Raw genomic sequence first — 21,218 nt, forward strand, 5'->3', positions numbered from 1 at the left:
ACAGGCTAAATAGCTTCGATTATAAAGGACTGAAAATTGTTTTCCTTGTCATTTAAAAGTTAAGGAAGTTTAACAGTTGTTCCCTCAGATTACTTTTACTGAAGAAAAAATGTCTGACATAAAACTAAGAGTCGAGAGGTTGGTTATATGAAGAGACATGGTGTGTTTCAAGAAGATTATAGCCAAGAAGAGTGTAGACAAAGCCAAAGACCTTTCGCTTACGCTAAAAACTATCTCAGATATTTTCCTCTAGCAGTTATAAGAGAAGTTAAACTTTCAAAAACTATCACTTTTCATCATGCAAGGTTCTGGTGATTATTTTTTGTCAAAGAAGGTGAACTCACAAGGGATGATGCAAGGTGATCCTTCACGTAAGAAGAAGGACAATGATGATTATGGCTTCACTAATTTGATTTTTTCTTGGTCCATTGAAAACATCTTAGATGAAGATCTTTACAGGAACAAGGTCAGTGGTGTCACTCTTTCTGCATTCTGTTCTATCTCATGTTCAGAATCATTCAACTTGTTTTTCTTGGTGTAGCGTTACCTTACGTCAAGTATTTTAATGCTTATTTTGACACACACTCACCAGAGGCCTGACATGTTGTTCTTTTTAGTTGGTGTGACTTTTTCATCTGATCAAATAAATGTCTTTGCATGGCTCTTCAATTTATGCATGGCTTGATTTTAATTGTCCTTTGGTTTTCAGGTAGAGAAGATTGCACAAACGTTTCAGTCCACAGATCATTACTTTGGATCTTATACGTACCCTTTGTTGGAAGAAACTCGAGCACAACTATGCTCAAGTATGGAGATGATACACCAAGCTCCTTATGCAGAAGTTATTGGTCTAAAAGAAGCAAAATCAGCTCACAATAATTTGTATAAGTTGACAATTAATTGCTGGAAAAATAGGTTTACTCATTCTGGAGAACCATACAAAACATTTCCTGGTGATTTTTTAATACTATCTGATTACAGACCAGAAGCTATAAAAGACCTCCAAAGGAATGGAAGGATGTGGAGTTTTGTGTCTGTAAGGACAACTGAAGACGGGAATGATGACGATTTCATGTTAAAAGTTGAGGCATCAAAAGAATTTGACCCTACAAATTGGAGGAACAAACCTCTATTTCTCATTTTTCTGACAAATATGATCCCTAATAAAAGAATTTGGGCTGCCCTTCATATGCCTGGTAATTTTGAGATACTCAAGCAGATCTTATGCACCAAGGAGGTAAGAATTTTAATTTTTTGCTTTCAATTTGTTTTTATTCTTAAAAATATGAAGTCTATTTATGTTAGTATTCATTTATTAAGAATAATATTTTTATTCATCATGAAAGGCAGTATAGCTTTTATGGACAAAAAGTGAATAAAATTTCAATAATCGTTGCCAAATGTTTAGATATCTGAATTTTATACAGTGTTATTAAATTTTAAGAGTAACTTAATTTTACAGAACTAGTTTTAAAGATGAGGTTTATAGCCTTAAAATTTTTGGTCTTATCTGAAACTCGCAATAATATCCTTAATTCAGTTTCTTAAAATCTCATTCAGTGTAAAATGGTAGACTGGTGCTAGCATCCATGATTTGGTGAAAGCATATTTTCTGCTATTTTGTTGTTACAAAACAGAACACACTATTATTTTCTGCTATTATTTTCTGAAGATTTTTAGATCAGACTGACTAACCACACCAACAACATGAGTTTATTCTCCAATTCTAATAATGTAGTTATGTTCAAGATTGTTGATTTTGAAATTAGTGCTAGAACTGATGAATGGATGATGCAAAACAGGACGAGGAATGTAGTAATTGTAGCTCACAGGCCAATGCTTTAGGTGATGACAGATCATACCAAGTGTTATTATCAGAGCTTAATATATCACAAAAGGAGGCAATTTCTTCATGTCTTTCTGGCCTCGGCTGCAATCACAAAACAGCCGCGAAACTTATATGGGGTCCTCCTGGCACAGGAAAAACAAGAACTTTGGCCACATTGCTTTTTGCTCTGTTCAAAATGAAGTATAGAGTACTTGTTTGTGCTTCCACCAATGTAGCCATCAAAGAAGTTGCTACGCGTGTAGTAAATATAATGAAAGAGGCACATAGTAAGGAATCTGGTGATTTGTTCTGTTCCATGAGTGAAGTGCTATTGCTTGGAAACAAGGGCAAGCTGAAAATTGGAGACGATGTTGAGGATATATATTTGGATCATCGAGTACAAGAGCTGACAAAAGCCTTGTTCCCTACTGCTACTGGATTTAGATCTTGCATTAAATCAATGATTGATCTTCTTGAATATTGTGTTTCTGATTATCGTTTATTTGTTGAGATCGAGTTAAACAATAAGAGAAACCTCAAATCATTTCTAGAGTTTCTTAGAGAAAGGTTCCAGTCAGCAAAAGGGATACTAGAATCTTGCATTTCTATCTTGTGTACGCATGTGGGGAGGAGTTTGTTGAAACATAACATTCGGAAATTAGTATGTTTAAGTGAGGCACTTGAATCATTTCAGGGCTACTTGTTTCAAAGTAATTTGCCTTCTAAAGAATTGGAAAAGCTATTTACTTACAAAAATTTACCAGAGATGGATTCTTGGTCATTTGATGGTGCAGCATACAAGCTGTACATGAAGCGAATTGAATGTCTCAATGCTTTAATGACTGTGGTAGATTCAATTGATGAGTTCATACTGATAAAATCTTATAAATATGAATCAATCAGACAGTTTTGTTTCCAAACATCGTCGTTGATATTTTGCACAGCTTCTGGTTCTCATAAGTTGCGCTCTTTAACCATGAAGCCATTTGACATTTTGGTGATAGATGAGGCTGCACAGCTAAAAGAGTGTGAATCAATAATACCTCTTTTACTTCCAGGCATAAAACATGTCATTCTTGCTGGCGATGAGCTTCAACTTCAGTCAATGGTTAGAAGTAATGTATGTAATCACTATCAAACATGTATTATTTTTTCTATCACAGAATTCTTCCTCCCAAGTGTTCATTTATTTCTAATTTCATTTGTGCTTAATTTTTGTGTACAAGGTTTCTAAGGAAGCTGGTTTTGGGAGGAGCTTATTTGAAAGATTGAGTTCATTAGGTTACCCAAAGTCTCTCCTTAAGGTGCAGCATAGGATGCACCCACAAATAAGTTCTTTCCCAATTTCTTATTTCTATTCCAACAAAATCCAGGATGCACCAAATGTGGGAAGATATGACTTTGGGAAGAAATATCTCCCAGGGCCAATGTTTGGTCCTTATTCTTTTATAAATGTAGTTGGAGGCAAAGAACAGTTTGATGATGAAGGAAGGAGCCACAAAAATTTAGCAGAGGTCGCAGTTGTGATGACAATACTGAAAAATCTGCACAAAGGTTTGTTCTTCTATTAATATCTTCAGCAGTAATTTCTAAGTTTTTTCTTACTTTCTTATTATTCTTTCTGTCTTTGGTGCCACACCTTAGATGGCAATGCAACAACATGACCTTTCAGAAGAACTGATATATTTAGTCTGCATTTCTTTACTTGAAAGAAGTTCAGTTCTAAATAAAATGATTTATATGGTTTATCGTTATATTTGATTAAAGGTCTCTATCTACAAAAATTCTACTTGTCCTGGCAGTATTACCTGAAGTTAATAATTTGATTCACCTAAGTCTGAAAAGATTCACTTTATTATTTTCACTTGTATCTTCACTAATTCAAGTAAACAGAAACAGAAAACAGAAAGGTAGTGCCTTTACAATCCATGATGTCTGAATTTGAATAAAGGGCTACCTTTTCTTTGATGCAGCATGGTTGACCTCAAACCATGAATTAAGCATTGGTATTGTGACTCCCTATGCTGGCCAAGTTGCTGCAATTCAGGAGAAACTCGGAAAGATTTATGAAAGTGATGATGGATTTAATGTCGTGGTGATGTCTGTTGATGGTTTTCAAGGAGGGGAGAAGGATATTATTATGTTATCAACTGTAAGAACAAGCAGTAGATCATCTCTTGAGTTCATTTCCTCTCCGCAGAGGACTAATGTTGCTCTTACAAGAGCTAGGTACATCTTTTGCTCTTAACTTTTCTATTTATTGCAGTCTTATTTGTTTTTCAGGCTACCATATTAACTGAAAAACTGCATTTGGTTTCATATCTTGCAGGCACTGCTTATGGATTTTGGGGAATGAATGGGCCATTACAAAGAATGAAAACGTTTGGAATGCTATTGTGCTTGATGCCAAGAAACGTAATTGTTTCTTTAATGCAGAACAAGACGAGGAAATGGCGACAGCTATATTGGATTCCAAGAAAGAGGCAGATCAGTTTGATGATTTGCTTGATACAAATAGTGTCCTCTTCAAAAATAAATTGTGGAAGGTATACAGTCTTGGACTTAATTTTTATACTTGTTTTTTTATTAATTTCTATTGTTCATTGATACTTTGACAGTTCTCACTTTTTTCTTCTTGGGTTGCATCGGTAATGAGTTGTTAGCAACTTTTTCAATGTTTATTTCCTTAATAATATTTGAATGCACAACATCTAGCATTTCCTGAAGTAATCGATGTTTGATATTTGATAACTCATTAAAAGTAAGTATAGTTGAAATAAATCATTGATTCTCTCCGTATGTGCTGGATCTATTCTTAACATTGCTGCCAATGTACGTATACTGCAGGTTGATTTTACTGACAAATTCCGGAGGTCATTCAAACGGCTAAAGTTTGAAGCGAGCAAGAATAAGGTTATCAACCTTATTGAAAGGCTTTCCAGTGGATGGAGGCCGAAATGGAATAATGTGGATTTGTATTGTGAGAATTCAACTCATATTTTGAAAAAGTTTAAGGTTGAAACTAACTATGTTATTTGTTCAATAGAAATAGTCAAAGGTTCAAGGTATATTCAGGTTTTGAAGATATGGAACATATTGCCTTTAGAGGATATCCAACAGTTGGCTAAACGCCTTGACAATTTGTTCAAAAGATACACCGATGAATATATCAGGATGTGCAAAAAGAAAGGAACAAATAACCTTCGGTGAGTGCTTTCAATTGCATTAATTAATGTAAAAACATTTAAGCTCTTATTGCATTAACTGATAAGGAAAATGGTCTTTTCTCCTTGTGAACAGGGACATGGAGTTTCCATTGAATTGGCCACTTTCAGCCAATATCCAAAAGTTTGAGAATGTTCATAATAATGTAAATGATGGAGACGCAAATGATACAAGTGAAGCTGACAAATCAAGGGCTGAGCATGAAGAGTGTACGTTGTTGATGAAGTACTGTTCCTTCTCGAGAGATTATATGCTTCATGGCAAAGATAGTTTACAAGCGGATCTTCCATACGAGGTAACTGATGAGCAGCGAAACATCATTCGCTTCTCAAAGAGTACATTTGTACTCGGTCGTAGTGGTACAGGAAAAACCACTGTTCTGATTACTAAGCTTATTCAAAATGAGATATTGCACCGTAAGGGAGTTCAACAGTGGTACGGATCTGGAATTAATGCAAATCAGGAACAGTCCAAGGATATTGCTACTGAGACTGAGAGACCAGTCTTAAGACAGCTATTTGTAACGTTGAGTGCTGGACTATGCCAGAAGGTCCAACATCATGTTTCCCTTTTGAAAAGGTATGTACATTCTTTCATAATACTATATCCTTTGACAACCAATTGTTTTTTACTTTATTTATATTGGTATAAAATTACAATAAAGGCTTCTAGGTATAGATTCTTTTATCAGATTATAGATTACATGTAAAGTTATGATTTTTTTAAATTTCAACTAAAATAAAAAATTATTAAGTATTCTCACGAGTTTCGTATACAAAAGAGTTTTGATGTATGCTGTATGATCTGCAGGGAAATGCTATTTACCTGACCATAGACCATATAAGTTTTTTGTAATGTTTTTTTATGTGGTAAACATCGTAATCCATGTAATCTATTTGATTTTATATCTAGGAAAGATAAGTTTCAGAAGGTATTTTATTGGTCCTCAGATACTTTCATTGAACTGAATTAAGCAGCCCTATTATTGTTTTATTATGGCTACTAAAGTTTGATTTTTGATGCACCACACAGGTCCTTAAGGGAAGTTGGCCCCGTAGCTGAAAGTAGTGCAAAACAGTTTGAGAATATCCCAGATTCCTTTGATGGTCTTTCCTATGATTTATATCCGCTTGTGATAACATTTCGTAAATTTATGTTCATGCTAGATGGGACATTGGGAAATTCTTATTTTGATAGATTTTATAATGCGAACCTTGATTCAAGGTTGGATGCATTGGAAACCCTAATGATGAAGGAAGTGAATTATGAAAGGTTTGAGTCATTGTATTGGCCGCACTTCAAAGTCCAGCTACGTAAAAAACTGGATTCTTATATAGTGTTTACTGAAATAATGTCACACATAAAAGGTGGTACAGGAACGATCGAGCATGGTAAGTTAAGCAGGGAGGAATACTGTGATGTATCTGAAAACCGAACTTCAGGTCTGAGCACAGAGACAAGAATTATGATATACGATATATTTCAAGACTATGAAACGATGAAGATGAAAAATGGTGATTTTGATTTGGGTGATTTAGTGATTGATCTTCACAGTAGACTGAGGGCTGAGAGATACAAGGGTGATAAAATGAATTTTGTGTACATAGATGAGGTGCAAGATCTGACAATGGCTCAGATTGGTTTATTTAGATATATTTGCAGGAATGTAGAAGAAGGTTTTGTTTTCTGTGGAGATACAGCACAGACTGTGGGGAGGGGAATTGATTTCAGATTTAAAGATGTAAGATCCATATTTTTCAAAAAGTTTGTTTTAGAATCCGAGAGCTGGAATCATGACAAAAGAAAGGGGAAAGGATGCATTTCAGATATTTTTGTACTGAGTCAGAACTTTTGCACCAATGCTGAGGTTTTGCAGTTGTCACAAAGTATCATTGAACTTCTTCATCATTTCTTTCCTCATTCTATAGACTTGTTGAAAGAAGAGACTGGTTTGATAGAAGGGAAAATCCCACTTGTGATTCGATCAAGAAATGATGCAGATTCACTTCTGAAAGCTTTTGGACGAAGTAGAGGCGAGAGAGTAGTTTTGGTAAGAGATAATTTAGCACGAAAAGAAGTGCTTCGAGTTGCTGGAAAAGAAGCTCTTGTTTTAACCGTTTTAGAGTGCAAGGGTCTTGAATTTGAGGTTGGTGTCACCATAGAACTTGGTTGGTCGGTCTTCGAGTTAGTTCATCAGTTTTTCTAACGGTTTCTTTCTTGTTATGTCAGGATGTGTTGCTGTACAACTTCTTTTCCTCTTCACCTCTGCAAGGGAGATGGAGGGTGATATATGACTATATGAAAGAACAGCAAATACAAGCCTACTCTCGAGGATGTTTTGATCAAGATTCAAATCACAGTGTTTTCTGCTCAGAACTGAAACAACTATATGTTGCTGTTACTCGTACGAGGAGTAGACTTTGGATTTATGAGGATACAGAAGAGTTCTCTACACCTATGTTTGACTATTGGAAAATGAAGAATCTTGTCCAATTCCAATAGCTGAATCATGTGTTGATTATTGAGGATATGCAAGTAGCTTTCATACATGAGGAAAGCTTTTTTTGTTGTAAAATCCTTTATCGTGCAAGATTTACCAAATTTCTGCCATGTATGAATCTAAGAAGACGACAAGGAAACAATGGACCTCTAATGTTGTTTTTCTTATAAATCCTATTTTTCTTTCACTGCACTCGAAGTAGGGCATGTGCACTAACCTAAGCTCCTAACACGTTTGCCCCTGAAATCAAAACGAGATCATTGACACCATTCCTAACTTGTCAAATTGTGATGTAAAACCACCTACTTCCACTGAAATTAATTGTTATTCAGATTTAAAAATTTAACATTTAGATAAATATTTGATATTTAATATTCTATTATGAATAGAATAAAATTATAAATTCATCTATACAAAATATCTGTCATATCTCATATTTTCAAAACTTGTAAAAATTTCCAACAATATATATGTAAATTACTCAATTGCACCACCTTATTGCCATCTTCAATTGAAAACAAGATGACTTTTCATGCATTCTTTCTCAGAACTTGGTGTTGGGGTTCTCATCTTGGTATCACACTTTTTCATTAGATCAATGGTCAGAAATTCTGTGCATCTACCACCAGGCCCAAGAGGATGGCCAATTCTTGGTGTTCTACCACTTTTGGACAGCATGCCTCATGTCACACTCACATGGCCAAGAAATAAGGAGCTGTCATGTTCGTCAAAAGAGAGTTGCTGCCTCCACCACCACGCGTTACTCCTTTCACTTCCTCATTCCTTTTTTGTCCTTAATAATATTTAATTTCTGTTTTTATTTTTTTACCGAACAACCAACCACTTTCGTTAATGGTTCCACCACTATATCAATCACTATACAGTTAAAGGAATATACATCGGTTATTTTCGGTCATAGACATCGGTTTGGAAACCGAGGCATAAACAGACGAGGTAGAAGGTCAGAAGGATTTGCGCCTCGGTTCTCTTTAACCGAAGCAGTATCTACGATTTGACTCGGTTCTAAAGAACCGAGGCAGTATCAGTTCTTCCACTAATTGCCTCCACCACCACGGACCTTCCCTTCACGAGCCTTTCCATCGAACAGGTTCTGGGCGGGTGCCCATCCCGCTGGGAGAGAACGGGATGAGGAGAAAGGGCAGCATTAATGCACTTCCATAACAGGTTCTGTTGAATGAAATTCCTTTGGAACTTTTTTCTCCCTCTAATTTTTGTTTGTTGAAACTGTGGTGGTGTAGCATGGGGATATTGTGGTGTGTTTGGTTGGAGATAGCATTGAATCGTTGCGGTGCAAGAAAGTTCTCCAGTGATTAGAGGATGTAGCAAAAAAGCTTTGGAGTCATGCAAGAAAAAGAAGGTGCAGGAGTGGGAGAGCTTCGTCTGGTCGTTGAAGGTGGTTTGCGTTCTTCATAGGTCTTTTGAATATATAAGCCTATCACTATAACAGATGTGGGTATAGAGTCTTAAACGGATGTCAACATCCATAGACGGATATCGACATCCGTTCAAGGCCAAACGGATATGCCACATCTGTTAAGGCCTGGCTGGTTATCTTCTTCCTTTGCGCACACAGAAAACGCACAACGGCCAAACATAGAAAACACACAAGGCAACGACCAAACATGCAGCACACAACATAATGAGGTAGGGATTTAGGGTTTTGATAAAAAAGTAAAAAGGTAAAAAAAGTGAAAGGTTAAAGTAAAATGGGTAGTTTTGTAATTAAAATATTTTTGAGGAGGTGTAGTGAGTTGTTGGGGTGGTGGAGGGAGAAACTCTCTCGTCAAAATGGGAACTTGTGACACTGTGGTAGCCTCAAGCCCGGATGCAACCCAAACATTCCTTAAGGCCTTGGACTATAATTTCCTAAACAGGCCCAGTATTGCTGGGGCAACCCACTTGGGTTACAATGCACAAGACCTAGTTTTTGCAAACTATCGACCTAAATGGAAGCTCCTTAGGAAGCTAGCCAACCAACACATGCTGAGGGCTCTTAATGATTATGCACATGTGAGAGCAAGTGAGGTGAAACACATTCTAAAAGCCATGTATGAGTGTGCCAAAGAAGGGGAATTAGTAGTGGTGAGTGATTTATAGAGTTGTGCAATCACTAATATGGTGAGCCAAGTTGTAATTAGCTAGAGAATATTTTCAAACAAAGGATTGGAGTCTAAGGAGTTTAAGGATATGGTTGTGGAGTTCATGACAATTTTTGGTGTGAACATTGGTGATTTTGTATCTTGCATTGCTTGGATGGATTTGCAAGGTGTGGTGGGAAAGATGAAAAGGTTACATAAGAGGTTTGATGTGTTTTTTAGCAAGATTATTGAGGAGCATATGAAATCTTCTCATGAATGTACAGGGAAGCCGAATTTTCTTGATATTGTGATGAAAAATCAAGAAAGATCCTTCTCAAGAGAGAATGAGTTTCTCCAACATCAAGGTTCTATTAGGTACATCTCTCTTTCTTTTCCAACATCAACTTTTCCTTTCTTAATTACTAGTGTTGTCAAAATGGGTTGTAACCCACGAGCCAACTTGGCTCACTATCGGTTTAAGCCGAGTTAGGTTTGAAAAAAATGTAATTTTTTATGCCAGTTAGTTTTCAACCCGACTCACTTAGAACACGACTCGTCGGCTTGAACCTGTGGTAAGCCAGGTTGGCTCACCAACCCACCTAATTTAATTTAATTATTTATTATTTTATGTCTTAATATTATTAGTTAACATTTTCTTTATTATATTGTAGATGATGATAAAGAAAAAAATGTTTCAAGAGATAAAACTATTATAAATTTATCTATTCAAGACTCTAATATTATAAATGAAAAAGTGACACAAAAATTATCAATATTAAAAAGTTATCTATTCGCATTTTGTACATGTTTTAGGATTACATTTGGATTGTATGATACTTTGTTATTTATTTCGAATTGTCTTTGGAGTTTAACGTAACGTTTATTTATATTTGAATTAAAAAAATTGTAATTTTTTTATTTTAAAAGAAAAACTTATAATTAAATGAGTCAGTGAGTCAACCCGTGGTGGGTTGTGCCGAGTTCAAATTTTTTCAGCTCACTAATAAATGAGCCGAGTTGGGTTGACTCACTACGTGACCAACCCGTGGTGAGCCGGGCCGGGTCCAGCCGAATTATCCGTTTTGAGAGCTCTATAATTACCTATGAAAAAGTAAAAGTTTATTGATTAAAGTTTAAATCTCTTTTCAAACCTTGCAAAGTTTATTACTAAAATGAATAATTACTAATATGTATACATTAAATTATAACAAAAGCCATTAATTAAATTAAAAAATAATTGAAACTATCTGTTGTTTAACTTTTTATATAATTAACTTTAAAAAAAATTCTAGTTAATTTATAATTTTTTTGGAGACAAAATATTTCATCTTTATCACTTTTATAAACTTTACTATAATTAATCTTTGGTGGCAACTACGAAAGGCAAAGATACTTTTTGCGGATATTTATGAATAAAATCTGTTATGGATAATTGGTATATGTGAATATTTATTATGTGTAGATATTTACATCCAGAAATATTCATTATTTGCCAAAATTTTAAAATAAAAATTTAATTTATATTTTATTAAGTTAAATTTAATTAAAATTAAATTTTAATTTATATTTAATTAATATATATTATATTTTAAAATTTTATAAAATATAATTTTTTTAAATACCCACGAATATCTTCCCGTGGGTCTTTTTGTTGAACCTCAAACTTTGTTACGATTTTATTCTTAAAAAGTATCTCAAAGAGTAGAAAGAAGTATTTAAAATATTTTAGATCTCAACTTTTGAACAATATGAAACTATTGAGTTGAATAGGAACATCAACCACTCTCCATATATATATATATATATATGAAAATATATATATATATATATGAAAATCATGAATAACATAAGAAATCAACAATAAATATACTCATTCTATTTAAACACAATTTTCTCCTCTCATTTTTTCATGAATCTCAATGATTATATGTAAGGATGTGAATTTTGAAAATCATTATTTAGCGTTTTGTCTTTTGGTTTTCCTTTTTACCTATATAGTTTATATGTATACAAATATGAGTTTGGTTACCTTATTATATTCTTATTAATATGTATTTTCTTGATAAAAATAATCAATGATAACATATTTGACATGCATTATCGAGATTACAAATGGATTACAAAAAGATAGTGTAAATGATTAATATATATTCAAAATGAGAATTTATGTAATCAAATTTCTGATATTATATTAAGAAAAAAAATAATTGAATGAAGATGTATTATTTAAAAAGTTTGAATGAAAATAATTGAAAAAAGTCTCTACCAATTAATACTTCTTCCTTGGAAAACAAATTTGAATGAAATTATTATCAGTATTAGATAAAAAGTGAATTGAGATTTTGGATGTTCTACTCTCTGTCTTTTTCCTTTAGGATTTAGAATTGCTTTTGTATGTATGGACACATAATCTTTTTAACTTCTTCATTTGCTACATGGGATGTAATATTTGTGCACATTAGAATTAAGGAAGACGAGTCTCCTGTAATTTATATATATATATATATATATATATATATATATATATATATATATATATATATATATATATATATATATATATATATATATATATATATTATGTATATGGGTTGAGGTAACCCTATTACCTCATTAATTTAATTTGTTTTTACTGATAAAAAAATTGTATTATTTAAAAAGTTAATAATTATATAACAGCAAAATATATTAACAAATTGAATATAAAAAAACAAAATAATTGATTATATATAATATTTAGAATATCTGAAAATTAAATTATTTATTATATATAACACTTATAATACATAATTATATTCTATTTTAATAGTTTTTGAATGAGATGATTCACTGTTTATGGTGTGTGGTTGTTTCGAATGATGTGTTATTAAGCAATTGTGTCTAAAAATATTTTTTATTGAAAATGTTGGATTGGCAAGATATTGATTTGAATTAACCTTAGCATAAATGTACATCAAGATTTTGTTTGTCATATTAGCTGTGACTTTGTTTTTTCTGTTCTAATCATAAAATGTATGTTTAGGCGTGAAGAATCTGTTCACAGCAGGCACAGACACATCAACTAGCATCATAAAATGGGCACTAGCTGAAATGTTAAAAAACCCTAATATTTTGATTAGGGCACAAAGAGAGATGGATGAAGTAATAGGAAGACAAAGAGTCCTTGTTGAATCTGACCTACCAAAATTACCATACCTTGAAGCAATCTGCAAGGAGACGTATATGCACCCATCTACACCCCTCAGTGTTCCTAGGGTGGCCACTGAAGCATGCAATGTTAATGGGTACTACATCCCCAACAACACAAGGCTGAATGTGAACATATGAGCAATAGGGAGAGACCCCAATGTGTTGTCAAATCCATTAAAGTTCCAGAGAGGTTTCTCAAAGGGAAGAGTGCAAAAGTTGATCCTACTGGAGTTCATTTTGAGTTGATTCCCTTTGGAGCTGGAAGGAGGATTTGTGCAGGCTATAAAATGGCTATTGTGGTGATTCAGTACATTTTGGGAACTTTGGTGCATTCTTTTGACTGGAAGTTACCAAATGGTGAAGAGTTAAGCATGGATGAGGCCTTTGGACTCACTTTGCAAAAGGCAGTGCCTCTCTCAGCCATCATTAGCCCTCCTTTGCTCTTAGATGCTTATGTTTGATACCCCCCATAAGATGTCTCTCTTTATATATGTATTTATATTTAAGCTCTTGGACCATTTAGTAAACATACAAATGTTATATAAAGTTACTTAGGGCTTGAGAATCAGTATGTATGATATCCTCCATATATGCAAAAACATTACTCTCTTTATATATGTACTTATATTTTTCTGCTAGCCATTTCATAAAGTTACAAAATAAGAGGTTATATGAAGTTACTGCTGAAAAATTACATTCATTTAAAATTATCTGAATTTGCTTATGTTTGTTTTCATTTAACATGAACATTAATAAACATTTGGTCTTTAATCTTCTATCAATAAGGTCTATAATTATTACAAAACACAACACTATAATAATCACAATTATAAAAACATAACATACTAATTTGGTGACTCTTGCTCTTTTAATACATTAAACACTACCCCTCACGCTCATTGTCTAATAAATCCTAAAATTAAGTTTATTATAACAAAATCCCCCCTTAACTTAAATTTTTCCTTCATTCATCTCGATCAAATTTTTCTATTAATGGAATAATATCGTAAAGAGTGACTTTGTGAACATGTGAAACATTTGCTCTCTAGTTTCCACATGTTCCATTAATGGAATAATATCGTAGGGAGTGACTTTGTGAACATGTGAGATATTTGCTCTTAAGTTCCCACATGTTCTCACTCCATACTTTCTTCCTTTATTTTTTTCTCTGATAAAATGAAACCAGACAAGTTTGCTCTTTCATGATTGACTAGGTTTGTTCCTAGCTCAACGGCCGGCTTGTTGTCCATTCAAATCACAATATTCTCTTCTTGTTTCATCTCTAGTGTGCTCATGATCAGTAGATTTGTGATCCGAACAACATGATGCACACTCTAAGATGCTGCAACATACTCAGTCTCATAGGTTGACAGTTTCGCTATCGGTTGTTTCTTTGAAAGCTAGTGAATGTCGTGTTTTCCATGAAAAAAACACAATCCTTCATACTCTTTTTCTCATCAATGTCTTCGTACCAATCACTGTCCGAGTACCCGCTAAGTCGATAATCATTAGTCTTAATGTAAAACAACTCAAATGATAATGTTCCTCTCACGTACCTCAAAATTCATTTCAACGCCTTCTATATAGTGATATCAACACTCAACATCAAATTCGGTCTCATGTTTGTCAAATACCTCAGGCTTCCAATTAGATTGCGATGCTTGTTTTTTTTTAGTTAAAGGTATATATTAGATCGGTTATTTCAAAGCCGACCTAATATGCATATAAATTAGATCGGTTGCACAATTGATCTAATATGTCCTTGACATATTACATCAACGTATATTAGATTTATTACAAAACTGATCTAATATGCACTCAAGAACTAATCTTATATACCTCTTTTGCACTAGTGATCTTTTATAGGATAAATTAAATAATACCATCTACATTTAACATTAATTTTCATTAACTAACTTTTCCCCCACTAATATGCATATAATACAATTAAATGGATAATTATTTCCTATATAATTAAAAGATATAAATTACAAGAAAATTTAAAAGACTTCTAAAGATCATATCATCAACCTTCTGCTTGCGTTGGTATGTCTTGACCTTCGACCTAAGTCGACCCCTCTTGACCTTCAACCTGAGTTGGTCTATCTCGATCATTGGCTCGAGTCAGCTTGTCTCGACTTTAAGCTTGGGCATGCTTGTCTCGACATTATACTCAATCCAACATGTCTTAGCCTTCGACCCAAGACAATCATTCTTGACCTTCGGTTGGGACCAACTTGTATCGACCTTTTGCCTTGGGCGGGATTGTCTCAACTTTTGATTCAGGATGACCTATCTTATCCTTTGCTCGAGTGAACCTGTCTCAAAATTTGACTCCAAACGACGCGTTTGGACTTCTAAACTAGGTCAACCTATCTTGACCTCCTACCTCAGCCCGCCCTTTTAGACCTTCAACTTGAGTCAACATATCTCAACTTTCGACTCAAACCAACCAGTCTTGACCTTTGACGGAAGCACTTGTTCTCAACCTTCATTTTAGACCAACCTTTATCGACCTTCAAACTAGGCCGACCTTTAGCTCCAGTCGACCTTCGATTTAGATCATTCCATCTCAAGCATCAACCTAGCCAACTCATCTTGACATTCGACCCAGGTCATCTTGATCTTCGACTCATACTAACCCATCATGACATTTGGTTTAACTATTTCATCTTGACCTTCATCTTGGCTGAGTTCATCTTGACTGAGTCTATTCGACATTTGTTCTCACCCTACTTGACTCAAACTTTGATCCAAGTCAACTCGATTCAAACTCAGTTCGAACTTTGGTCTGTATAGACTTAGGTTGACCATGAAGTTCTAATGATAATTATTTCTTTTATGTTCAAAAATTAAGGAGGCATTGTAACAAGTAGAAATACATAAAGGACAAATGAGAAAAAATGCAGAAGAATCAAAACACGCAATCCACATCTCAAGGATTATGTGTGGGAAAGGTTCAATACAACCATTTTATTATGGAGAGGTAGGAGGAGAATTTACTTCAAATATTTTTTTTCTGTTTTGTTAGGCCCATAATGGAAAATTTCTTATTACCTTTCCTTTCTCTATGTATGTGACTTTGATAGTCTTCTTTATCATTATAAGAAATTCCTACTTAGTATAATACATAAGCAGTTTTCAACCTTTATAGTGTTTCATTGCAGGATTTATTATTTTTTACCCATAACAATATATATAAAATTCAATAAACTATATGAAACCTAGCACAAACTATTTATGCCTAGTATTGAAAAGTAGATAATCCAGAATCAAACACCCATTTTTTTTGGTTCCTAATTTTGCGAGCCGCAATACAATACAGGACATGTTACAAGCCTTGATATGTAAGGAAAAAGTAAAAGTAAAAAAAAATGGTTAATCAACCAATAATAACCTATTCGCAAAGATTAGTTTAAGTTCTTCCCCTTTCCCTCGTTTCTTTCAGCGTTTTTGTTTCCACCCTTGTCCCATTCATTCCTCAACTTTATCCCTCCCAACCAACAAGGCTATGATGCAATGCTTTCTATATCATTCTTTCATTCACCCATCAGCTTCTCCACCAAAAAAATCAAACCACAGGGATGAAACAGACCAACCCTTAGAGTCACTCCACTATGGGACGTCTCTTCCTCGTTGCAGCTTCTGTATTTCCTTTTCTCATCATTGCCACAAACTCATCATAGTTAATTCGCCCATCCTGTGTAACATCACAGTTTCCTCATAATCATCAACCATGTTAACACACAATTATGAAAAGGGAAGTGCTCAACTTTGTTAAATTTCCTCATAACTAAATCCTCTTTTTTCTTTTAATTATAATAATGAAGTTAATTACGTGTAGCACTTACATTATCTCCATCAACTTCTAGAAGGATTTCCTTGATGTCCCTGCCATCGTGCATGTTAAACTCACGGAGAGCTTGTTCTAGTTCTTCAGTGGTAATGAACCTAATTTGGTGGCACGAAAATGACATTAGAACCTTGACTAAGTACTTCACTTAGGGTTGACATGAATATATATGTATGCATGTGTATACATGTTCAATCTAGTAGGACTTCTTACCCGCTATTATCTTTATCGAAGTATTGGAAAGCTGTGTAAAGATGTTCTTCTCTGTTCATTCGGTTCATCTGCATCGTTGCCGTGATGAACTCGTCGTAATCAATGGTTCCATTGCCATCAGCATCAGCCTGTAATTTGTACAAGAGTGAGAATTTTTATTTGTGTAAATGATTGTGATCTGGGTGTACTACTGGAACAGAATGGGAGAGAAGAATAACTTACAGCTTCCATCAACTGCTTAACTTCTTGTTCTGTAAGCTTTGTTCCTTGCTTTGCAAGCCCTTGTTTGAGCTCTTCAATTGTGATGGTTCCACTGTTGTCAGTGTCCATGCCCCTGAACATTTCCTTCAACCCCATGATTTCTTCTTCTGATAGACACCCAGCAATGACCTATTCATTTGTAAATTTTAATGTTATTTTTTCTTTCTTCCTGCACTATGCAACGTGGAGCAAGAGAAATGTGCTGACTAATAAAAACATGCAGGTCAAAATCATTATTCTACTTGTTGCTAGAATTGCTAAACAATTGTATCTGAAGGTACAAAAAGAAGAACTAATATCCTGTGAAGCTAGCAATTTGCTTTAAAGAATGAAGGAAAAGTAATCTCAACTGTTTGATGACAGATCAATGTTTGAAATTACTTACAGCATTTACCAAAACATGCGTGTGTTAGAATGTCAACTATTATGTTCTCATCAATGATTAAAATTAGCTACTTCACTTTTGTTTATTTTGTACGAGTCAAATCCTTAAAATAAATTATCTCCATAAGAATTAGGGCAGAATAAGATGTACCCTTAGAGCAACTTTCTTGAATTGGTTCATTGCTCTGAACTGTTTGAGCCTATTCAGTACAGCATTGTCAAGTGGTTTATCAGGTGCTTCTCCATCCTCCTTGATCCATGGATGATCTGTTGTTACACAAAAATATCTCTGTTAAATGAATTCAAGCGATTTGAGAGAAAAAGCATTGAAAGTGAAGCAACAAGAGCGAAAAGTATATGCTTACCTAAAACTTGAGCTGCTGTAAATCTTTCTTTGGGATCTGAATTCAACATGTGACTTACAAGATCCTTTGCTGAAGGTGAAATTGAAGGCCATGGATCGCTTGTAAAATCAACGTGGCCTCTTAGGATGGCATTGAATATACCATGTTCCGATTCTGTCAAACCAATTAACTTTTTCAGTTCAAAACACCATAGATTTAGAAAAATAAACGAGCACTAAATCAACAATTTAGTATTTGAAACTGTGATTTTTTTGCCATTACAGTCTTTAGATTAAAAACAGTTATAAAAAATTCCTAATACTGTATATTATACAGTATTAGAGTAAATTATCACAAGGCAAAAGAAATATGTATCTCCTTTTTCTTTTAGATAATGTTTTGCACAAATTGGTATGTTTGAGAAGAAAAAAATTATATAGACCTGCCCAAAATGGAGGAACACCACATAGAAGGATGTATAGCATGACACCAACACTCCATATGTCAACTTCTGGCCCATATTTCCTCTTCAAAACCTCAGGAGCAATGTAATATGCACTTCCCACAATGTCTTTGAACTGTTCTCCTGTTAAAGAATAAATATGCCATTAAAACAGACATACGAAGAATCAAGATTCTCACGCAAAGACTGTTTTCTTTCTCAAATGTTTTTACATATTTATGTTTGAAAAACTTAAAACAAATGGGCACTAATAATTGTGCAGCACAAATCAATGTGTTACAATTTGCATGGAAACGGAAGACACTGAATGGGATAAAGGCAGAAAAAGTGGAAGAAAGAGCAGAAAAAGTGGAAGAAAGAGAAGAAAAGATAAACCTTCTTTGAAGAAAACGGAAAGACCAAAATCGGTGGCCTTGAGGGGTGCATTTTCATCCTTGCTGAGCAAGAGGAAATTTTCAGGCTTAAGATCTCTGTGAATGACACCCATGGAATGGAAGGTGTGAACAATCTGCACAATGGTTCTGAGCAAAGAAGCTGCAGCACGTTCAGTGTAATGGCCCTTGGCAATGATACGATCAAAAAGTTCACCACCAGCACAAAGCTCCATGACCAAATGAACTGATTGTTTATCCTCATAGGAACCTTTAAGTTCCACAATGTTAGGTTGGCCTGAGAGGTGGTGCAAGATTTGCACCTCTCTTCTCACGTCCTCTATATCCTCCTTGCTCACAAGCTTCCTCTTGGCAATGGTTTTGCATGCAAATTGTTCACCGGTTACTTTGTCCGTGCACAAATGCGTCACACCAAACTGCCCTCTCCCTAGCTCTTTCCCAATGGTGTACGTTGCTCTCACGTCCTCCATCGGCCTCTCCAAGACAGGGCCCATGGCGCCCGGTTTTGAGGATTTCGAAGGAGGTGACGTCACGGTAGGTGGCGCCGCCGATGTCGGTGGGGTGGTAGTGGTGGTGGCAGGGTTATCAACGCCATTATTATTGTTGCTGTCTGAACGAATGCTTTGTTGGTTGGTTTCTCCCTTGTCATCTGCGGCGGCCATGTCAGCCGGGCCATCGGCAGCGTTGCCAGAGCAACAGTTGCCCATGGAGAAGAACGGAGGGAGCAAAACCAAAAAGATTCGAAAAGTTTTGTACAGAGAGAGAGAAGGTGCGTTTGCGAGGGAGAGATATATAAGGAGGAACAATGGGAAGGATGGTGATTAATTATTGGTTTTCGAGTTGAAAGATAGATTGTTAATTAGGAGAGAGGAATGACTAAAACAAAATAATAATAATAATAATAATAATAAAATAAAATAAAAAATAAAAATAAAAAGAGTGAAAATGGAAAATAAAAAACAAACAAGAAAGTTGAAAGAAAAGTTTATGAAATTAGGGGAAGGCGTTTGACAATGAGAGAGAATGTAGGAAGGTTAGAGGGTGCATTTTGAAGGAGTCTTTGGCGTGTCTATTACGTGTTATGGTTAGGGTTTATTGAGACAAGGGTGAAGAGAATTTTTCGGAGTGGAAATAAAAATTAAATGGGTATCTACTTATTTCTTACAAAAAAAATTCATTAATCATATTAATTGTAGAAGATAATCCATATATAAAAAATCTCATTCCACCTCATCATGTGTAAAACATTGTTCAATCCCATCCAAGATAATAAACTTAGAAACACCCGGATAAAACTTGTTAAACTAATAATTTTTATAGCTATAATATAGGAGTGTATTGGATGAGATGTTATTACAGCAAGTAAAACACTTGATGATATATTTCATGGTCAAACACTTTTAATAAAATTTAAAGTTTTCTACTAAGATGGTCCTAAACTCTTTTTCTTAGGTCATCTTGAATCATCATGAAGCTTTTTTGAATATGATTTATTTATGCAATGTATTTTGGGTCAAGTGTAGGTTTATTAGACATGTATTAAGGCTTAATTAGTTTAGAGGTTTTTTTCTTGAGTTAGTCATCCAAACTATGTGAAAAGTATGTGCCAAGTCTTTCCCCCACTCTCGCGTCTCTATCATACATCTTGTACATTTGCAATATCCTTTGCTCCTATAAACTCAAAGGTCATACAATCATCGCAAGACACAACATAAACACAAGCACAAACAAGTATGTGTAAGCTACCATTAACACAACCAATAACAATATAATATATACATAGAAAATAAGCACAACTTAATGACAAACATTCATCTACAACGCTATCTTTACTAACATCATCATTTCCACATTATGATCCTCACCAACATTCTCATAAGCCGTATCATGATCATACCATCAATGTCATCTTTATGAACACAATCTCGAGCACATCATCATCATGAAACCTAACATCATCATGAAAGGACCTTGGTTTATCTCTTGTACCCAACCTCAAACACCTGTTATACCGAATAACCCACTAGAGTCGTCCCGCCCTCGCGGCTAAAAGAACCTATTTCCCTACTTCGGAAGGACTTACGAGTAAAAACGATACACCATCAATGAGACTATACTCAGTGACGAGCCAAAGACTAGACAAAATATCATTCTCCCTGTACAAAGAAGGTGCAACACTCAAATGCCACTCTTTTTTCACACATAAGGCTAAAGAGAGCCTTTTTCCCATATCGCACGGTCGAAAGCCCAAAAGCCATTATTTATATGAGGTACAAAATAGACACGTCCATCTCCTCATACATATACTACTAACAAGAAAAACCCTTATATTCTCGACTTCACCCTATGTCAATACCAAATTTCGTCCGGATCGTTTTTGGCTTTACTGTAATCTATTATTTATTTCTTTGTATCTTTATTTTTACTCTCGTTTTTGTCTTGTATTTATTTATTGTTACTTGTTTAT

At 34.6% G+C, this 21,218-nt stretch overlaps 1 protein-coding gene and 2 pseudogenes across 1 annotated transcript; 2 read left to right on the forward strand and 1 right to left on the reverse strand.

The window, feature by feature from the left end:
- The first annotated feature begins 349 nt into the window (after positions 1-349).
- On the forward strand, positions 350-7,723 carry LOC124819996 (uncharacterized; annotated as a pseudogene).
- A 352-nt stretch (positions 7,724-8,075) lies between these two features.
- LOC148195711 (flavonoid 3',5'-hydroxylase 1-like) lies at positions 8,076-13,302 on the forward strand (annotated as a pseudogene).
- Positions 13,303-16,113: 2,811 nt separating this feature from the next.
- LOC124846445 (calcium-dependent protein kinase 2-like) lies at positions 16,114-19,596 on the reverse strand. The gene is made up of 8 exons (XM_047323703.2): positions 18,735-19,596; positions 18,339-18,482; positions 17,918-18,070; positions 17,704-17,819; positions 17,130-17,297; positions 16,908-17,035; positions 16,693-16,792; positions 16,114-16,541 (listed from the first exon to the last, which is right to left on the reverse strand). Exons 1-8 carry the CDS (start codon positions 19,456-19,458, stop codon positions 16,449-16,451), a joined length of 1,626 nt encoding a protein of 541 aa, XP_047179659.1. The 5' UTR covers positions 19,459-19,596; the 3' UTR covers positions 16,114-16,448.
- Positions 19,597-21,218: the final 1,622 nt, after the last annotated feature.

Source organism: Vigna umbellata, chromosome 7 (assembly GCF_029865625.1).
Source record: "Vigna umbellata cultivar VRB3 chromosome 7, Vumbellata_1.0, whole genome shotgun sequence".
Taxonomy (NCBI): Eukaryota; Viridiplantae; Streptophyta; class Magnoliopsida; order Fabales; family Fabaceae; genus Vigna; species Vigna umbellata.